At 45.8% G+C, this 19,141-nt stretch overlaps 1 protein-coding gene across 2 annotated transcripts in view; it reads right to left on the bottom strand.

Annotated features, from left to right (window-relative positions):
- Positions 1-15,534, bottom strand: part of LOC143766151 (uncharacterized) — a 45,335-nt gene extending 29,801 nt beyond the window's left edge. Inside the window, exon 1 of one of the 2 annotated variants that reach the window (XM_077253615.1) lies at positions 15,477-15,534. In XM_077253615.1, the coding sequence (XP_077109730.1) occupies positions 15,477-15,503 (27 nt within the window). In that variant the 5' untranslated portion in view covers positions 15,504-15,534. Of the gene's footprint in view, positions 1-15,165; positions 15,297-15,476 lie in introns of those variants that run through there. The other variant, XM_077253616.1, reaches the window with a different exon arrangement.
- Positions 15,535-19,141: the final 3,607 nt, after the last annotated feature.

Here is a 19,141-nt window from a genome sequence, read left to right as displayed (position 1 = left end):
GCCCCTGAGATAGTGCCATCAAAGTTTTTTCTGCCTGAAGTTCCAAATGAGGTTCCTCATAAAGCAAGCCCAAGGCCAGAAAAAACGCATCCACATCGCGTAACGCAGCATCCCCTGCTGGCAATGAGAAGGCCCAATCTTGAGGGTCACCCCTGAGCAAGGAAATCACAATCCTAACCTGCTGAGCAGGGTCTCCAGCTGAACGAGACTTCAGGGACAAATAAAGCTTACAATTATTTCGGAAATTCTGGAAGCTAGCTCTATTCCCTGTGAAGAACTCCGGCAAAGGAATTCTCGGCTCAGATACCGGAGCATGTACCACAAAATCTTGTAAATTTTGTACTTTCGTGATGAGATTATTCAAACCCGCAGTTACACTCTGGAGATCCATGATTGTCAGGTGCACACAGAGCCATACAGAGATTAGGAGGAGAGAGAGAAAAAAGACTGCAGCAAGGCAGACTGGAGGAAAAAAAAAAAAAAAAAATTCCAGCAGACTTCTTATAACTCTCCTTTCTCAACCTGGGTCTTTAACACTTTAATGTCCGGTCAAACTGTCATGATCTCTGCAGGCAGAGATCATAGCAAGCCTATAGAGGGACAAGCTCTCGGAAGATGGAACTATACTGACCATGAACTAAGCCTGCCGCGCAACTAGAAATAGCCAGGTAGCATTTCCTATTTATCGCTAGATGCCCAGCTCTGGCCTAAGACCTAAATAGCTAGCAGAGGGAAATATAAGACCTGGCTCACCTCTAGAGAAATATTCCAAAGAAGACAGTAGCCCCCCACATATAATGACGGTGAGTTCAGATGAAACAACAAACGCAGCAGGAAAATAGTCTTAGCAAATTTGAGGTCCGCTTACTAGATAGCAGAAGACAGATAGTATACTTTCATGGTCAGCAGAAAAACACTAACAAAACACCATCCAGAGATTACCTTAAACTCTGGCATTAACTCATAACGCCAGAGTAGCAATCCCTGATCAACGAGAGCTTTCCAGACACAGTAACAAAACTTCAGCTGTGAACTGGAACAAATAGGCAAAACAAAACATGGACAAAAGTCCAACTTATCTAGTAGTTGTCTAGAAGCAGGAACAAGCACTGAGAGGCATCAGATAACATTGTTGACCGGCAAGAAACCACCAGAGAAATGAGCTTAAATAGCGACACCCACTACTGATGGAACCAGGTGAAACAGGAAAGAGGATGACAAGTCCAATTCCACAAGCGGCCACCGGGGGAGCCCAGAATCAAAATTCACAACACCCAACCCGAAGCCGGGAACCAACACACATTGTTACCAAAACGTTGAGCCTCCTCCTGAGACAATACCAAATTGTCCACCACATGAGCCCAAATCTGCTGCAACCTGTCAACCACAGAATCCACACCAGGACAGTCAGAAGGCTCAACCTGCCCCGAAGAAAAATGAGGATGAAAACCAAAATTACAAAAGAAGGGCAAAACCAAGGTAGCCGAACTAGCCCGATTATTAAGGGCAAACTCGGCCAATGGCAAGAAAGCCACCCAATCATCCTGATCAGCAGACACAAAGCATCTCAGATAAGTTTCTAAAGTCTGATTAGTTCGCTCGGTCTGGCCATTTGTCTGAGGATGAAATGCGGAAGAAAAAGACAAATCAGTGCCCAGCTTAGCACAAAAGGCCCGCCAAAACCGAGAAACAAACTGGGACCCTCTGTCGGACACAATATTCTCCGGAATACCATGCAAACGAACCACATGCTGAAAAAACAACGGAACCAAATCAGAAGAGGAAGGCAATTTAGGCAAAGGCACCAAATGGACCATCTTAGAGAACCGGTCACAAACAACCCAGATGACAGACATCTTCTGGGAAACCGGAAGATCAGAAATAAAATCCATAGAAATATGCGTCCAAGGCCTCTCAGGGACCGGCAAAGGCAAAAGCAAGCCACTAGCACGGGAACAACAAGGCTTGGCCCGCGCACAAGTCCCACAGGACTGCACAAAAGAACGCACATCACGCGACAAAGAAGGCCACCAAAAGGACCTACCAACCAAATCTCTGGTACCAAAAATACCAGGATGGCCAGCCAACACAGAACAATGAACCTCAGAAATCACTCTACTAGTCCATCTATCAGGAACAAACAGTTTCCCCACTGGACAGCGGTCAGATTTGTCAGCCTGAAATTCCTGAAGAACCCGTCGTAAATCAGGGGAAATGGCAGAAAAGACCACACCTTCTTTCAGAATGCCGACCGGTTCAAGGACCTCAGGAGAATCAGGCAAAAAACTCCTAGAGAGGGCATCAGCCTTAATATTCTTAGAACCCGGAAGATACGAGACCACGAAATCAAAAAGGGGAAAAAACAAGGACCATCGAGCCTGTCTAGGATTCAGCCGCCTGGCAGACTCGAGGTAAATCAGATTTTTATGATCGGTCAAGACCACAATACGGTGCTTAGCTCCCTCGAGCCAATGTCGCCACGCCTCAAACGCCCACTTCATAGCCAACAACTCCCGATTGCCGACATCATAATTGCGTTCAGCAGGCGAAAACTTACGGGAAAAGAAGGCACACTGTTTCATCAAGGAACCAACAGGATTCCTCTGAGACAAAACGGCCCCTGCCCCAATCTCAGAAGCGTCAACCTCAACCTGAAACGGAAGAGAAACATCTGGTTGACGCAACACCGGGGCAGAAGTAAATCGGCGTTTAAGCTCCTGAAAGGCAGAGACAGCCGCAGAGGACCAATTCGTCACATCAGCGCCTTTCTTCGTCAAATCGGTCAAGGGTTTAACCACACTGGAGAAGTTAGCAATGAAACGGCGATAAAAATTAGCAAAGCCCAAAAATTTCTGAAGGCTCTTCACAGATGTGGGTTGAATCCAATCATGAATGGCCTGAACCTTAACCGGATCCATCTCTATAGATGAGGGAGAAAAAATAAAGCCCAAAAAAGAAACCTTCTGCACTCCAAAGAGACACTTAGACCCCTTCACGAACAAAGCATTATCACGAAGGATCTGAAATACCATCCTGACCTGTTTCACATGAGACTCCCAATCATCGGAAAAAATTAAAATGTTGTCCAAATATACAATCATGAATTTATCAAGATAAGTCCGGAAGATGTCGTGCATGAAGGACTGAAAAACAGATGGAGCATTAGAGAGCCCGAATGGCATCACAAGGTATTCAAAATGGCCTTCGGGCGTATTAAACGCAGTTTTCCATTCATCACCCTGCTTAATACGAACAAGATTATATGCCCCCCGAAGGTCAATCTTAGTAAACCAACTAGCCCCCTTAATCCTAGCAAACAAATCGGAAAGCAGAGGCAAAGGGTATTGAAACTTGACCGTGATCTTATTCAAGAGGCGATAATCAATACAGGGTCTCAAGGAGCCATCCTTCTTAGCAACAAAAAAAAAACCTGCTCCCAATGGTGAAGAAGATGGCCGAATATGCCCTTTCTCCAAAGACTCCTTAACATAACTCCGCATGGCGGTATGTTCAGGCACAGACAGGTTAAAAAGTCGGCCCTTAGGAAACTTACAGCCTGGAATCAAGTCAATCGCACAATCACAGTCCCTATGAGGTGGAAGGGAACTGGACTTGGGCTCATCGAATACATCCTGAAAATCAGACAAAAACTCTGGAATTTCAGAAGTGGAAGAAGAGATTGACATCAAAGGAACATCATTATGAACCCCCTGACATCCCCAACTAGTCACTGACATAGACTTCCAATCCAACACAGGATTATGTGCCTGCAACCACGGAAAACCCAGCACGATAGCATCATGTAAATTATGCAACACCAGAAATCGACAATCTTCCTGATGGGCTGGCGCCATACACATGGTCACCTGTGTCCAGAACTGGGGCTTATTTTTTAGCCAAAGGTGTAGCATCAATGCCCCTTAAAGGAATAGGGTTCTGCAAAGACTGCAAGGGAAAACCACAACGCCTGGCAAACTCAAAGTCCATTAAGTTCAAGGCGGCGCCTGAATCCACAAACGCCATGACAGAAAATGATGATAATGAGCAGATCAAGGACACAGATAATAAAAATTTAGGTTGTACAGTACTGATGGTAATTGAACTAGCGATCCTCTTTGTACGCCTAGGACAGACTGAAATGACATGAGAAGCATCGCCACAATAAAAACACAACCTATTCTGACGTCTGAATCCCTGTTGTTCTGTTCTAGACAGAATCCTATCACACTGCATTGACTCAGGCATCTGCTCTGAGGACAACGCCACAGCGCGCACAGTTCTGTGCTCTCCTGCAAACGCCGATCAATCTGAATGGCCAGAGACATAGAATCACTCAGACTGAAAGGCGTGGGAAACTCCACCATAACATCTTTAACGGATTCAGAAAGACCCTTTCTGAAAATTGCCGCCAAAGCATCATCATTCCATTTAGTCAACACAGACCATTTTCTAAATTTCTGACAATACAATTCTGCCGCTTCTTGACCCTGAGACAGGACCAACAAGGTCTTCTCCGCTTGATCCACAGAATTTGGTTCATCATATAATAATCCTAAAGCCTGAAAAAAGGCGTCTACATTAAGCAAGGCCGGATTCCCAGATTCCAGGGAAAATGCCCAATCCTGAGGATCACCACGCAGCAGGGAGATGACAATTTTAACCTGCTGAATGGAATCACCAGAGGATCGAGGTCTCAGAGCAAAAAACAGTTTACAGTTGTTTTTAAAACTCAAAAATTTGGACCTGTCCCCAAAAAACAAATCAGGAGTAGGAATCTTAGGCTCTAAAACTGGAGTCTGAACAATATAATCAGAAATACCCTGTACCCTAGCAGCAAGCTGGTCTATACGAGAAGCTAATCCCTGAACATCCATGCTAGCACAAGACTCCTCAGCCACCCAGAGAAAAAGAGGGAAGAAAAGACAGCAGGCTACAGAAAAAAAAATGGCTCTTTCTTCCCTTCTTCTGAGATGCATTTAACTCATTGTTGGCCAGTTGTACTGTTATGATCCGGTGACCTTGGAGCCGCATGGACTTTCTCAGGAGTAGGTGGAACCTGTACTGACCGCAAACCCTAAACTGTCACCGCAACTAGAAGTAGCCGTGGGGTATACCTAACACATCCTAGACACCTCCACAGCCGGAGGACTAAATACCCCTATAGATGGAAATGGGAATTCTATCTTGCCTCAGAGCAGAACCCCAAAGGATAGGCAGCCCCCCACAAATATTGACTGTAAGTATTAGAGGAAAGACACACGCAGGCATAAATCAGGATTTAGCAAAAGAGGCCACACTAGCTAAATAGGAAAGGATAGGACAGAATACTAAGCGGTCAGTATTAAAACCCTAAAAATATCCACAGCAGATAATACAAAAATTCCACCATCTAACTAAAGACATGAAATGTGTTGTGAACTCTGTTTTCGGGCTCCCTCTTGTGGTCACAGGTGGTATTGTGTGAGTTTTGTTTTTGGGCTCCCCCTGGTGGCTTTGTTTGTTATCCTGCGGATCTGTGGTTGGATCAGCTGCCTCGTTATGCACTAGGGAGTTTCCTATTTAGCTCTGCTTCACCTCCACTTGTTGCCGGCTGTCGATGTATTCAGTGCTATTCTGATCTCCCCTGATTATCTTCGTTTTCAGTCTCTTCTGGAGAAGCTAAGTTTCTGTTTGATTATTTTTTGGCTCATCAGTCTGCAATATGATTTCAGTGTATGATGAGTTTAATCCAGCTTGCTAATATGTGAGTTCTTGCTGCTGGTAAGCTCTGGGGTACGGAGTTGCTTCCCCCGCACCGTTAGTTGGTGCGGGGGCTCGAGCAATCTCTGCGTGGATATTTTGCTTAGGGTTTTCTATTGACCGCACAGCTCCCTTCCTATTTTCTGCTATCTAGTGTTAGCGGGCCTCATTTGCTAAATCTATTTCATCTCTGCGTTTGTGCTTTCCCCTTAACTCACTGTTAATATTTGTGGGGGGCTTTTCTATATCTTTGGGGTCATTTCTCTGAGGCAAGTAAGGACTTTACTTTCCCTCTAGGAATAGGTAGTTTCTCAGGCCGTGATGAGACGTCTAGGATTTCCAGGTAACGTTCCACGGCTGCCTATAGTTGTTTGCGGATAGGATCAGGTTGCGGTCAATCCAGATACCATTTCCCCAGAGCTGGTCATCGGTTTAGTTACTTAGCTAGTCAAACTTGCGATCCTTGCCACTAGGATCATAACAGGAATGTATATCTGCATCTCCTGAGAATCCAACTAGACTGAAATATCCAAACACAGTCTAAGCTGGACAAGAAAAAACATTGAATAGTACTGAATTGTAAAGCACACAGCATGTGTGCTGTAGAAACAAAACCAGACACTTATCTTAGCTGATTTGGCAGCAGGGCAGGAGGAACCAGACAGAGATGCAAAACCTCCAAGAACAATGGACAACTGGCAAGGGCTAATGAATCCTGCACACCTAAATATCCCAGTCAGAGCTGCAATCAGCAGGGACACCTGCCCAGGATTGCAACCCAGGGACAACTGCATTACTACCAACAACCAACGGAGGGAACCCAAGAGCAGAATTCACAACACCAATGGGTCCAACCAATCATAGTAATGCCAATAACCAGCATAGCTATGGCATTCCTGTGTATGGCAGGCAATCCTCGCATGTTTAGTGGATGAAAGAAAGCCACACAACATGGGGCAGAGACTCCAGCAATGCGCTCGAGCACCCGCGATACTCGATCAAGTACAGCGTGTACCCGAGGACCCCGATGCTCGCCCATCACTAGTAATATCCCGTCTCCAACAGCTCCATAGGCACAGAAGGAATCAGAGATGGAGCATCAGCACCTCTGCTCCACAGAAGACTGCAAGAAGCCACATAGGTCAGCGAGTTATTCCCTATGCATAGTTACATAGTTATTAAGGTTGAAGGAAGACTTTAAGTCCATCCAGTTCAACCCATAGCCTAACCTAACATGCCCTAACATGTTGATCCAGAGGAAGGCAAAAAAAAACCATATGGCAAAGAGTAAGCTCCACATTGGGGAAAAAATTCCTTCCCGACTCCACATACGGCAATCAGACTAGTTCCCTGGATCAACGCCCTATCAAGGAATCTAGTGTATATACCCTGTAACATTATACTTTTCCAGAAAGGTATCCAGTCCCCTCTTAAATTTAAGTAATGAATCACTCATTACAACATCATACGGCAGAGAGTTCCACAGTCTCACTGCTCTTACAGTAAAGAATCCGCGTCTGTTATTATGCTTAAACCTTTTTTCCTCCAGACGTAGAGGATGCCCCCTTGTCCCTGTCTCAGGTCTACGATTAAAAAGATCATCAGAAAGGTCTTTGTACTGTCCCCTCCTATATTTATACATTAAAATAAGATCACCCCTTAGGCTTCGTTTTTCCAAACTAAATAGCCCCAAGTGTAATAACCTATCTTGGTATTGTAGACCCCCCAGTCCTCTAATAATAATAATAATAATAATAATCTTTATTCATATAGCGCCAACATATTCCGCAGCACTTTACAGTTTAACAGTTTCAAACAACAATCATAGGTAACAATGTTAGCAGTACAATGATAAAGCAAAATAAGACGGCCCTGCTCGTGAGAGCTTACAATCTACCACTCCTCTAATAAGATTAGAAACAACAACCAAAGCACCAATAATAATATCTAATTTCCAGTATATAATTATATATATATACATACACATATATTGTGTATATAAATCAGTAGTGGTGCTTTAGGAAGAAAAGGAAAAAGTGGAAACCACTCCTATATATGTATAAAAAACACCGCGGTGCAGAAGTATTGGACTAACCAGGAGTCAGACAAGGAAAATAGGTGAAATATTACAAAATGTTATTAATTATTTGTGGTAACAATATTCCACTATAAAAATACAAATAAGGATCAATGCGCATGTATGCTGGATAAATACGAAAAAAAATATTCAATATACATAATAAATCATTTAAAATCCCTAAAAAGGATAATAACCCATAGACCAATATGCTAAAATATCTGTGCAAGGATTGCAAATTATGTGCAAAAAACGCAAAAACATAAATAAAATATAAAATAAGGACAGTATATACTGTCACAAGATTGTGCCAAGTGGTATAAAAATAAGTGCAAGGGACAGCAATTCCCTAAATAAAAAGCCAGCACACTGAAGAAGTGAACCAGTGCAAATCAATAATCAGGTGAACTTACAAAGCATATTGGGTTATAAGTATAAAGTGATATACCTTTAGTTTCAAAAAGGTTTTATTGAAATTTCAACTTCAACATTCATAAAACGAAATTGCAATGTAAATGAACTCCCTCGCAGGGGAGTCTATTACTATGAAATAAAAGAACACATATTCCTTATAGATACAAGGGTGGACAAGACAAAGACACCACAAGGGAAGAACAAGAAGGAGAGGGGGAACTGTATTTACTTTTTAATTAATTACAAACATTATCCCCACGGAATCGAGTCACTATGGGGATATATGGAGAGTCTGACTCAAGTGTAAATTAGGATGCAGATCCATCCAAGGGCCCCATATCTTAAAGAACTGATCCCACATATCATTTCTAGTGGCCTCGATGCGTTCATAGAACATAATGTTATTCATCCTTTCCTTAACCATTCGTAACGACAACGTGGGATTCCTCCATTTCGAAGCAATGTGAATTTTAGTAGCCATAAAGAGAAAAGAAACCAACTTAAATAGGTTTTTAGGAAGAGCCGGGTGTCTCGCGCCAAGCAGAAAGACAGAGGCGTCTAGATTGTTTTTTTTCCCCACAAGTTGGTCAACTAGAAGGTTTATCTTTTGCCATAAGTTGGACACCACTGGGCAAGTCCACCATATATGTTTCATGTCCCCAGGTAGGCTACATCCCCGAAAGCATAAATTTGAAACATTGGGAAATATGCTATGAAGTTTAGTTGGCACTAGATAAGTCCTATGAAGGACCTTGATAGAGGTTTCCACTAGTGATGACTGGTGACTGCCCTTAGTTAACGTGTCGCAGCACCTCCTCCAATTTTCCAACGTCAGCTCGACACCCAACTCCTCCTCCCACCGTCTCATGAAACCCAACTTCTTCGTATCATGGGGTGGGTTTATAATAGAATAAAGCAAAGATATTGTCCCTCTTCCCATTGGGTCTGAAAGGCATTTTTGTTCATAGCTGGAGACAGGAACGGGGCATTTACCATGGGTTAGGCCACCTGCAAAGTGTAAAATCTGGTTAATGTGCATTGTTTCTCTAATCGGGGGTTCAAACTTCCTCACGAATTCTGCTCTGTCCATCAGGACACCGAAGGGATCACACAAGTGTTTTAATGTGGTAATTCCTCTCAATATCCACCAAGTGAACAAACGTGAATCCAGACCAGGAGTGAACATCGGGTTACCTAATATAGAGGTTAATGGGGAGGGGTCTGATTGCAGTGAATATAATCTGGTTTGTAGTTCAGTTCTCGTTTTTTTCCTTTGAGCAGCCAACTTAATTATTGAGCCCGTTATAAATTTTTTGTGTGCCATCCAAATGGTTCCGGGGGATACATCGCCAGAAGTGTTAAATTTAAAATATTCGATTAATTCGTCCTTAATTGTATTTGTGATCACAGGGTCAATAAGTAGTGATTCGTTAAGTCTCCATCTACACTCACTGGCCACTTTATTAGGTACACCTGTCCAACTTCTTGTTAACACTTAATTTCTAATCAGCCAATCACATGGCGGCAACTCAGTGCATTTAGGCATGTAGACATGGTCAAGACAATCTCCTGCAGTTCAAACCGAGCATCAGTATGGGGAAGAAAGGTGATTTGAGTGCCTTTGAACGTGGCATGGTTGTTGGTGCCAGAAGGGCTGGTCTGAGTATTTCAGAAACTGCTGATCTACTGGGATTTTCACGCACAACCATCTCTAGGGTTTACAGAGAATGGTCCGAAAAAGAAAAAAAATCCAGTGAGCGGCAGTTCTATGGGCGGAAATGCCTTGTTGATGCCAGAGGTCAGAGGAGAATGGGCAGACTGGTTCGAGCTGATAGAAAGGCAACAGTGACTCAAATCGCCACCCGTTACAACCAAGGTAGGCCTAAGAGCATCTCTGAACGCACAGTGCGTCGAACTTTGAGGCAGATGGGCTACAGCAGCAGAAGACCACACCGGGTACCACTCCTTTCAGCTAAGAACAGGAAACTGAGGCTACAATTTGTACAAGCTCATCGAAATTGGACAGTAGAAGATTGGAAAAACGTTGCTTGGTCTGATGAGTCTCGATTTCTGCTGCGACATTCGGATGGTAGGGTCAGAATTTGGCGTAAACAACATGAAAGCATGGATCCATCCTGCCTTGTATGGAGCATCTTTGGGATGTGCAGCCGACAAATCTGCGGCAACTGTGTGATGCCATCATGTCAATATGGACCAAAATCTCTGAGGAATGCTTCCAGCACCTTGTTGAATCTATGCCACGAAGAATTGAGGCAGTTCTGAAGGCAAAAGGGGTCCAACCCGTTACTAGCATTGTGTACCTAATAAAGTGGCCGGTGAGTGTATATAAGCCAGAGGTGGACACATTAAATTTTAATACTGAGAGTACCGCGTCATGGTCAGACCATGCGGAATGTACGTGGCGTGAGAATAGAACTGTGGGAAGTGAGGTAGTTTTTGTCAACTGAAGATCTATTCTGGAGTATGTTTTGTGGGCGGGAGAGTAGTACGTATAACCTCTATTATTACCGTTCATCTCTCTCCATATGTCTGCTAGGTGATGGTACTTTAATAATCGGGAAATTTTTTCCCTCTCATTTTTAGTAATGTCAGTACGTCTTATAGCGTTGCTGTCCAATGTAGGATTTATCGTGAAATTAAAATCTCCGCACCATATCAGGTGCTGGAAGGAGTAGTTATCTAGCTTGTTTAAAATGGACTTAAAGACCTGAACCTGAGAGGAGGCAGGAAGGTAGCTATTTACTAAACAAAGTTTTTGCCCTTGTAATGTGCCTAGTAGGATTAAGAACCTACCCTCATCATCTGATATGGTATGTGTTATCTGTATTGGGAAATTGTTTTTGAGAAAAATTGCTACTCCTTTTGTTTTACTTGTGCCTGAAGATGTAAAGACGCGGGAATAGTTCTGGTCAAAGTACTTTGGGCATGATGAGGTGGAGAAGTGTGTTTCCTGAAGACAAAGGACATCAGGATTCTGTTTTTTATAGTCCAGAAAAGCCTTTTTACGTTTAATGGGGGAATTAAATCCCCTCACATTATGGGATAAGACCCTACACATAGACGGGTTGAATTAGTGTTGCATATATAGGCTTACCCCTGAGTTTTTTCCTAACCCTGAACATCTCCCGGCATCGATCCACACGGAGTCCATATAAAGAGACAGAGCAATCTGAGCAGGCATCTACGAACCTACATAAAGCAAATACAATAGAAGGGGGGGGGGGGGGGGAAGACGAAACAGGACAACATAGAACAAACATTTAGAATCAAGTGGGCTAAAAGCCCAGATAACTTAGTGAACTGGTGAACCATATTATGTGGAAACGACCAGGCTTCACTAAAAATGGGTAACATGTGAAAACCCCTAACAAGTCCAACCCCTTCAAATTGTTAAACATCCTGGGTATCCATGGTAATGCATCAATAAAACTTAACAAGACCATAGGACCCCATGAAAATATTTGCACCGACTATCCATTTCAAATTGGGGGGGGGGGAGGAGAAGAGTAGGAAGGGATAAAAGTAGGGGAGGAGAGGAGTGGGGAGGAAAGAAGGAGTGAAAAGGAGAGGTAGGGGGGGAAAGGGTAGGGGGGTGTAGCGGGGAGGGGAGTGGGAGGGAAGTGGGGGGATATAAGGGGAAGATTGGAGGAGGAAAGGGGTAGAGTGGAAGGGGAGGTGTAAAGCAAAAAGGGGGGGGAGTAGAGGGGGTAGAAGGAAGGGGGGAAGGGAGAAATGTAAGTGAGCTCCTTGGGAGGTATCAAAATCCTCCAACTCTATCCGAACAACTTGAACCATTCTTTCCCAAATGATGTTTCATTTTCGTAGGTATTAAGCACAGAAAGAAACAGTGTTTGGTACATTTAAATGAGAACGCCGCATTGTTCAATATCTTTCAAGTGACATTTGCACGTTGGCTTCTTGTTACTCTTGAGACCTCTTTCCACTCCCTACTTGGTCTGGGCTTTCTCTGAGGCAGAGGTTGAGGATCATCTGATATCTTGAAACCCAATTGCTCAATCATACGTCTTCCCTCCTCAAATGATCGGCACGTGAAGTGCTTGTTATCATGGGAGAAAGACAGAGCGAATGGAAAGCCCCATCTATATCTTATTTTGGCAGCTTGCAAAGTTGTAGTGAGAGGTCTGAATTCCCTGCGCCTATTCAGAGTGGCAGGAGCTATGTCAGCATATAGATGAACTGAGTTTGGAACACCTGGGAGATTTGGGGAGTCCCGTGCTGCTGTTAAAATTAGGTCTCTGGTCTCTTCATAGTGTAACTTCAGGATTACATCCCTTGGAGCATTATCAGACCTTGGTTTGCCCAGTGCTCTGTGTATCCTAGTGATGTGTAGTGTGGTCGGGTCTGCCCGTGGAAGAAGGGCAGAGAACAGGCCAGATGCAGTCTCTTTTAGTGACACTATTGATTCAGGGAGACCCCTTATGCGGAGATTACTTCTCCTTGATCGATTTTCATAGTCCTCACACTTAATTTCTAGGTCATGAATGCGCTCCATTTGTTGTCTTATTTGCTCCTGATCTTCTTCAAGTGCGTCTGCCACCGTATCCATTTTGTCCTCTAGTGAGGAGGTGCGCTGTAATATCTCCTGCATTTGTGCCGTGAGTGATTTCATGGCAAGAGTCAGCTCCTGCCTGAATGTCTCCTGGAGCGTTTTTATAAGAATGGCTGTGGGCACCACAGTGTCTTCCTGTGTCAGCCCCTCCTCGTCATCCCCTGCATTGTCCTGCCGCAAGTATACTGATTGTAATGTTAGTATTCAGGTTAGGCACCAAGTGACTGTGAGATATTCCTGCAAAGTGATTTTTAGATTATGCAGTACGTGAATAGAGGCAGCACGAAAAAGTACACTCAGGCCCAACGATCAACAACAGCGACCTGTCTGGATGAAAAATAAATTGTATTTCCTCTATGCTGCCACCAAGTGGCGTAGCGGCACCACAAATATCCTTTGTATAGCTAGCTGTCATAGGCTGCATTCATAGAGGAGAATTTCAGCATTGGCAGTGTGCCAGATAGCATATAGTAGTTTGATCAGTAGGCGTTACTCTTGTTCTAATTTGGGACCACACTATACCTCCAATAAAAACGAAATAAAAGGAAAAAAGAAAAAGAAAAAAACTAAATAAAATAAAATTATATTTTAGGGAAGATTTGAGCACTGATGATCAAGGCAGGGGGCAGTAAGTCTCCCAATGCTTAAATATGAGTTTATGCAGTATGATGCTGTTAGCATTGAGGTTGATGAGGTCGGAGAGGGGGATTGTTATGTTGAAAGCACTCCTGTTTATTGTGTGACAACTTGGTGTGCCTTTATCCGTAGGAGGGGAAGGAAAGATGGTGTCGACCCCACCAAAGGAACGGAGCAACGTCTTATATATGTGAAGTACCACCGCAATCGTCACCTTGTACCCCCAATTAGTGGCAGTGGAGGGGTCCCAGCAAAGGACAATATAGCGGGAGCAGTCCTAATCCGGGTAGCTAGGGCCTCTCTCTGCGCCCCGCGAGGAGTCCAAGATGGCGTCGGGTTCGGCGGGAAATCCCCAGGTCCGTCTCCTCTCTTCAGAGACGCGCCGTCACACCAAGACAGGGCTGATAAGGGTTCAGGGCGCCGCCGAGGACGTTAAGCCCGCACAGCGGCGTCACCGACAAGTGCGTCCGGGCTCCTCCGCAGGAACCCCGGGCAGGACGCAGCAGCTGGGGCACAGGCGGCGGATCTCCCTCCACCCAGCTGACTGTAGCGACCACCAAGCCCCGAGGGACCCCAGCGCTGAGGGGCGACAAGCTGCAGGAGCGGTGAGCTGGGGTGAGGGAGTGTGTCCGGGGGGAGTGCAGTTAGTACCTCTCTGAAGCCGGCGAGACACTCTGAATGCAGGGTCCACAAGTTGTTTAAGATGGCGGCGTCTCTCTTCCCTCTCCCCCCGGAGTTCATGGGTCCCGTGCTAAGGTGTGGCACACCATACACCGCCAACCTCTTCCAGAGACAGCCACAACATGAAATTCCTTCCAAGGGGTTAGTTTTGACTCTGTGGGGCCTGAAAAATCGGTATTAAACCAGAGCCAGACAGGAGCTCCTAAGAAGTGCGACCGTTCCTTCTTGCAGCCAGGCCACGCCCCCCTAAAGTGATATACCTTTAAAGGATGAATAGGTCCAGCATACACGCTCCCTGACGAACGTTTTGGAGCAAGTCCTTCGTCAGGGGGCCCCAGAACTGTGCACAGTATTCTAAGTGTGGTCGAACTAGTGACTTGTATAGAGGTAAAATTATGTTCTCCTCATGAGCATCTATGCCTCTTTTAATGCATCCCATTATTTTATTTGCCTTTTGTAGCAGCTGCCTGACACTGGCCACTAAATGTGAGTTTGTCATACACCCAGGTTTTTTTCATTGACGGTTTTGCCCAGAGTTTTAGAATTAAGCACATAGTTATACATCTTATTACTTCTACCCAAGTGCATGACCTCACATTTATCCCCATTAAAGCTCATTTGCCATTTATCAGCCCAAGCTTCTAGTTTACATAAATCATCCTGTAATATAAAATTGTCCTCCCCTGTATTGATTACCCTGCAGAGTTTAGTGTCATCTGCAAATATTGAAATTCTGCTCTGAATGCCCCCTACAAGGTCATTAATAAATGTTAAAAAGAAGAGGGGCCAATACTGACCCCTGTGGTACCCCAGTGCTAACCGCGACCCAGTCCGAGTGTGCTCCATTAATAACCACCCTTTGTTTCCTATCCCTGAGCCAGCTCTCAATCCACTTACACATATTTTCCCCTATCCCCATTATTCTCATTTTATGTATCAACCTTTTGTGTGACACCGTATCAAAAGCTTTTGAAAAGTCCATATACACTACATCCACTGGGTTCCCTTGGTCCAGTCCGAAACTAACCTCTTCATAGAATATGAATATGTGCGGTAGATCGGAAATAGCAGAATTCTAGCTCTCTAATATATACTGGACATATTTTTCCAGATTTCTATGGAGAGAAAAACCCGACATTTCCATTCTTTGTAATCTCCACCCAAGAGAGAAAGCGTCATCTGTCCCCAAACCAGAGCGCCCTCCCCTGTACACATGAGCACAGCCAGCGTTCTATTACTGTACATATACACATGGCGGAGCTGGGGGCACTATCTCCGGGAATGGAGGGGTTACTGCCCCCTGCCCCCGCCCAGTAATGGGGAATCTCCAGCACCTACCTCCACCTGCAGAGCCGCACACCACATATATGGCTGTTCTGTGCGCACAGGACCTGTGATGAGGTCACAGGAGGGGAGGAGTCAGGGGTCACATGATCAGGGGCCTCAGTGTATGCAGGACTCTGCTGTGCTGGTTGTCATGGTGCTGGATGAGGGGAAGTTTTTGTGTGTGGTCAGGAGGGGTTTACAGGGTGGATGTAGCAGAGCCGTGTGTGTACGAGGTGTACGGAGCGGAGCCGTGTGTATACGAGGTGTAGGAGCGGGGCCATGTGTGTACGAAGCAGATCCATGTGTGTACGAGGTGTACGGAGCAGAGCCATGTGTGTATGAGGTGTAGGAGCGGGGCCACGTGTGTACGAGGTGTACAGAGCGGAGCCGGGTATGTGCGAGGTGAGCCGGGTGTGTACGAGGTGTACAGAGAGGAGACGTGTGTGTACGGAGCGGAGCAGCGTGTACGAGGTGTTTACGGAGCGGAGCCGTGAGTACGAGGTGTACGGAGCGGAGCCGGGTGTGTGCGAGGTGTATGTAGCAGAGCCGCATGTGTACGGAGCAGAGCCGCGTGTGTCCTACATGTACAGAATGGAGTCGTGTGTGCAACTCGTACGGATCGGAGTTGCGTGTGCGCGACGTGTATGGAGCGGAGCCACGTGTGTGCAACTTGTACAGAGCAAAGACTCGTTTGTGCGATGTGTAAGGAGCGGAGCCGTTTTTTTGCGACGTGTACAGAGCGGAGCCGAGTGTGTGCAACGTGTATGGAGCAGAGCCGCGTGTGTATGTAATATGCCCAAGCGAGGTAGTCATGGGCAAATTTCAGTCCCCACTCGCTTTGGCATCCTACAGCCATCTCGTGTCCGAGTTCTGATGTGCTGCTGTGTGTGAGTGGCATCACCCTTACTTTGGGGCTGTAGACCTCTTCGGAGACCAGGGATCCCTCTTCTGGAACCAGGGCAGCAATTAATCCAGGAAACACGAGGTTCATAAAAACAACCAAATGTTTACTTGGTGAATAGCAGTATGTACAGTATCCTCTACATCTGCCTGTAAATAAGGCCCGGTGAATTGTCATCTTTCCCATAGGTACCGGATACAACTTCAGCCCTGGTTCTCAAACTGGCTTCTCTAGCCCTAGGGAGTCTTCTCCACCACTATCAGTATATTCGGATTGTAATACCTTCCGCCCCATGTAGTCTGAGTCCATCTTTTCCTGTAGCTTCATAGACTGACTTCGCCAGAGGCCCTGACGTCCATCGTCAATGTTGCCCCAGGCCATTAGATGGAATCACATGGACGCTCACCTAGCAGCGTGAGATCCCTCGAGCCACCCGCGCACGAACAGCTCAGTCCACTTTCATTGTTCCAGTACACTCATTGGGGGAGGATGCTCAACCAGAATTGCTCAAAACTAAATATAAAGAGGAATCAAAACTTAGTATGCGTACATATAATCCCTTAAAACTATAACTTTTATTAATCTTAAATATAAAACCCCCCAACCCACTAACAAATGGAGACCACAATTAGATGAATCGGTCACCAAAACTAACTTACTAACCTAATGAGATCCTAGATATACCTACCACTGGCACCTACCTTACTGCGGGGGTTGGCACCCTAAGAAACGATTGTTTGGCGCCCCCGCTCCACGTAGGCTATCCCTTACTCCCCTACACTTTCCCTTAGATAATACGTGGGAAAACAATATAGGTGAAGAGTAGTGGTGAAACAACATAAATAAAAACCTAGATCTCCATAGATACCTCCATATATAAATCAATATTTCCGGCACACCGCATTAAATGCGTATACAGAATCCTATGATCTCAAACAAATTTAACCTTAGCAGACAATGCTGTCATGGTCCCATGTTAGCAACACATCCCCCAGCAACAAAGGGGGGCCAAACATGCCAATAAACGATTTCTTATCAATAGGATAACTTAGCGTGTGCCGGTTTCTCTTCTCCTCGACGCGTTTCCCCGCTTTAGCAGTTCATCAGGAGGATGATAAGGTTCATGATGCCGGATGCTCCACCAGCCATCGAGGCTTGTAGTTGAGGAGACTCTCAACCGTTAGGGTACTCATAACGTCCTGCTCTATCCCCCCTCCAGTTAGAAGGGGCTCTACCACTGCTGCTCCTCCTTCCGGAATGTTCTCAACAAGGGCAGGAACCGGGACCGACCCTGAAGGGGCGTACCGCTCTCACACCCTCTCTGGGGTCCTTCTCTCCCTCGGCCAAGGAAGTCTCACCCTCCTACATCCGGCTCCAGCACATCACCCGCAGTTCATGAGCAAAGAGGCCTACGTCCAGTTGCGGCATTGTCGTCCACTGGACCGGCATCGGCGGCAGCAGCAGTGGCTCCTGAGCAACTTCACCCTCACTACTATCTTCTGGACAGCCGTAGAGCTCTTTGGAGTCCCGTTCACTCTGTGCCATCCCTGCAGGAGACTAGCTGCTACACACCTCATTCCTCGTATTTCGCAGAGAAAATGGTGCTCAATGCCTTCTGGTGGTGCACTTCCTGCAAGTCTGGCTCCACCTCTTCCTGGGCAGAACTCCTGAGTAGAGATGAGCGAATTTGTTCAGGTCACTGCTTATTCGGCAAGCTATAGCGCTTACCAAATAAGCTGGTGGAGGGAACCCGGATACCTGGAGCGTGTGTTGGGCTCTCCATGCATGTGTTGTGACTGTCACACTGCGGAGTCAAACAGCTGATCAGCCGCAGTGCTCCAGGTATCCGGGTTCCCTCTGCAGCTTATTCGGTAAGCACTATGGGTCACTGCTTATTTGGCATGCTAAACAAATTCTGTCATATCTAGTCCTGATGTGACTGCCACGTCACACTTTACCCTTGGGGGCTCCATCTTCAGTCGTGCCGCCTTCCATCTCGATCTTCTACTCAGTGGGCTATTCCTCAAACTGCGCCGCACTCTCATCCGAAGCGTACCTCCCATCCCAAGCTGACCTCTGACCCCATTCTCCTTCGGGCCGTCACTCGTGGGGTGAATATGTTTCTGCCCTCTCTCAGGCACCGTACATACCCACGATAGGTGGCGTTTTATCTCTTCATTGCCACTGTCGTCATCTTGGAATCCATGCTTGGGGCTGCCATCTTGAGCAGCATGTATTCTGGTGCTCTTCCATCCTTGCCATGAGCCATATCTTCCCGCTTTGTGCAAGGCACTCGCATCCTGCTGGCTGCACCAAATGTAAGATGCGCAAGTGAAGTACACTGCTCAAAAAAATAAAGGGAGCTCTTAAACAACAGAATATAACTCCAAGTAAATCAAACTTCTGTGAAATCAAACTGTCCACTTAGGAAGCAACACTGTTTGACAATCAATTTCACATGCTGTTGTGCAAATGGAATGTAAATTATTGACAATTATCAAGACACTCAATATAGGAGTGGTTCTGCAGGTGGGGACCACAGACCCCATGTTTTGGTCACTTTTGAATGTTGGTTGTGCTTTCACACTCGTGGTAGCATGAGACGGACTCTGCAACCCACACAAGTAGCTCAGGTAGTGCAGCTCATCCAGGATGGCACATCAATGCGAGCTGTGGCAAGGTTTGCCATGTCTGTCAGCGTAGTGTCCAGAGGCTGGAGGCGCTACCAGGAGACAGGCCAGTACACCAAGATACGTGGAGGGGGCCATAGGAGGAC

Source organism: Ranitomeya variabilis, chromosome 4 (genome assembly GCF_051348905.1).
Source record: "Ranitomeya variabilis isolate aRanVar5 chromosome 4, aRanVar5.hap1, whole genome shotgun sequence".
Lineage (NCBI taxonomy): Eukaryota > Metazoa > Chordata > Amphibia > Anura > Dendrobatidae > Ranitomeya > Ranitomeya variabilis.
Note: the sequence above shows the minus strand (reverse complement) of the source record. Positions and strands in the feature narration are given on the sequence as shown.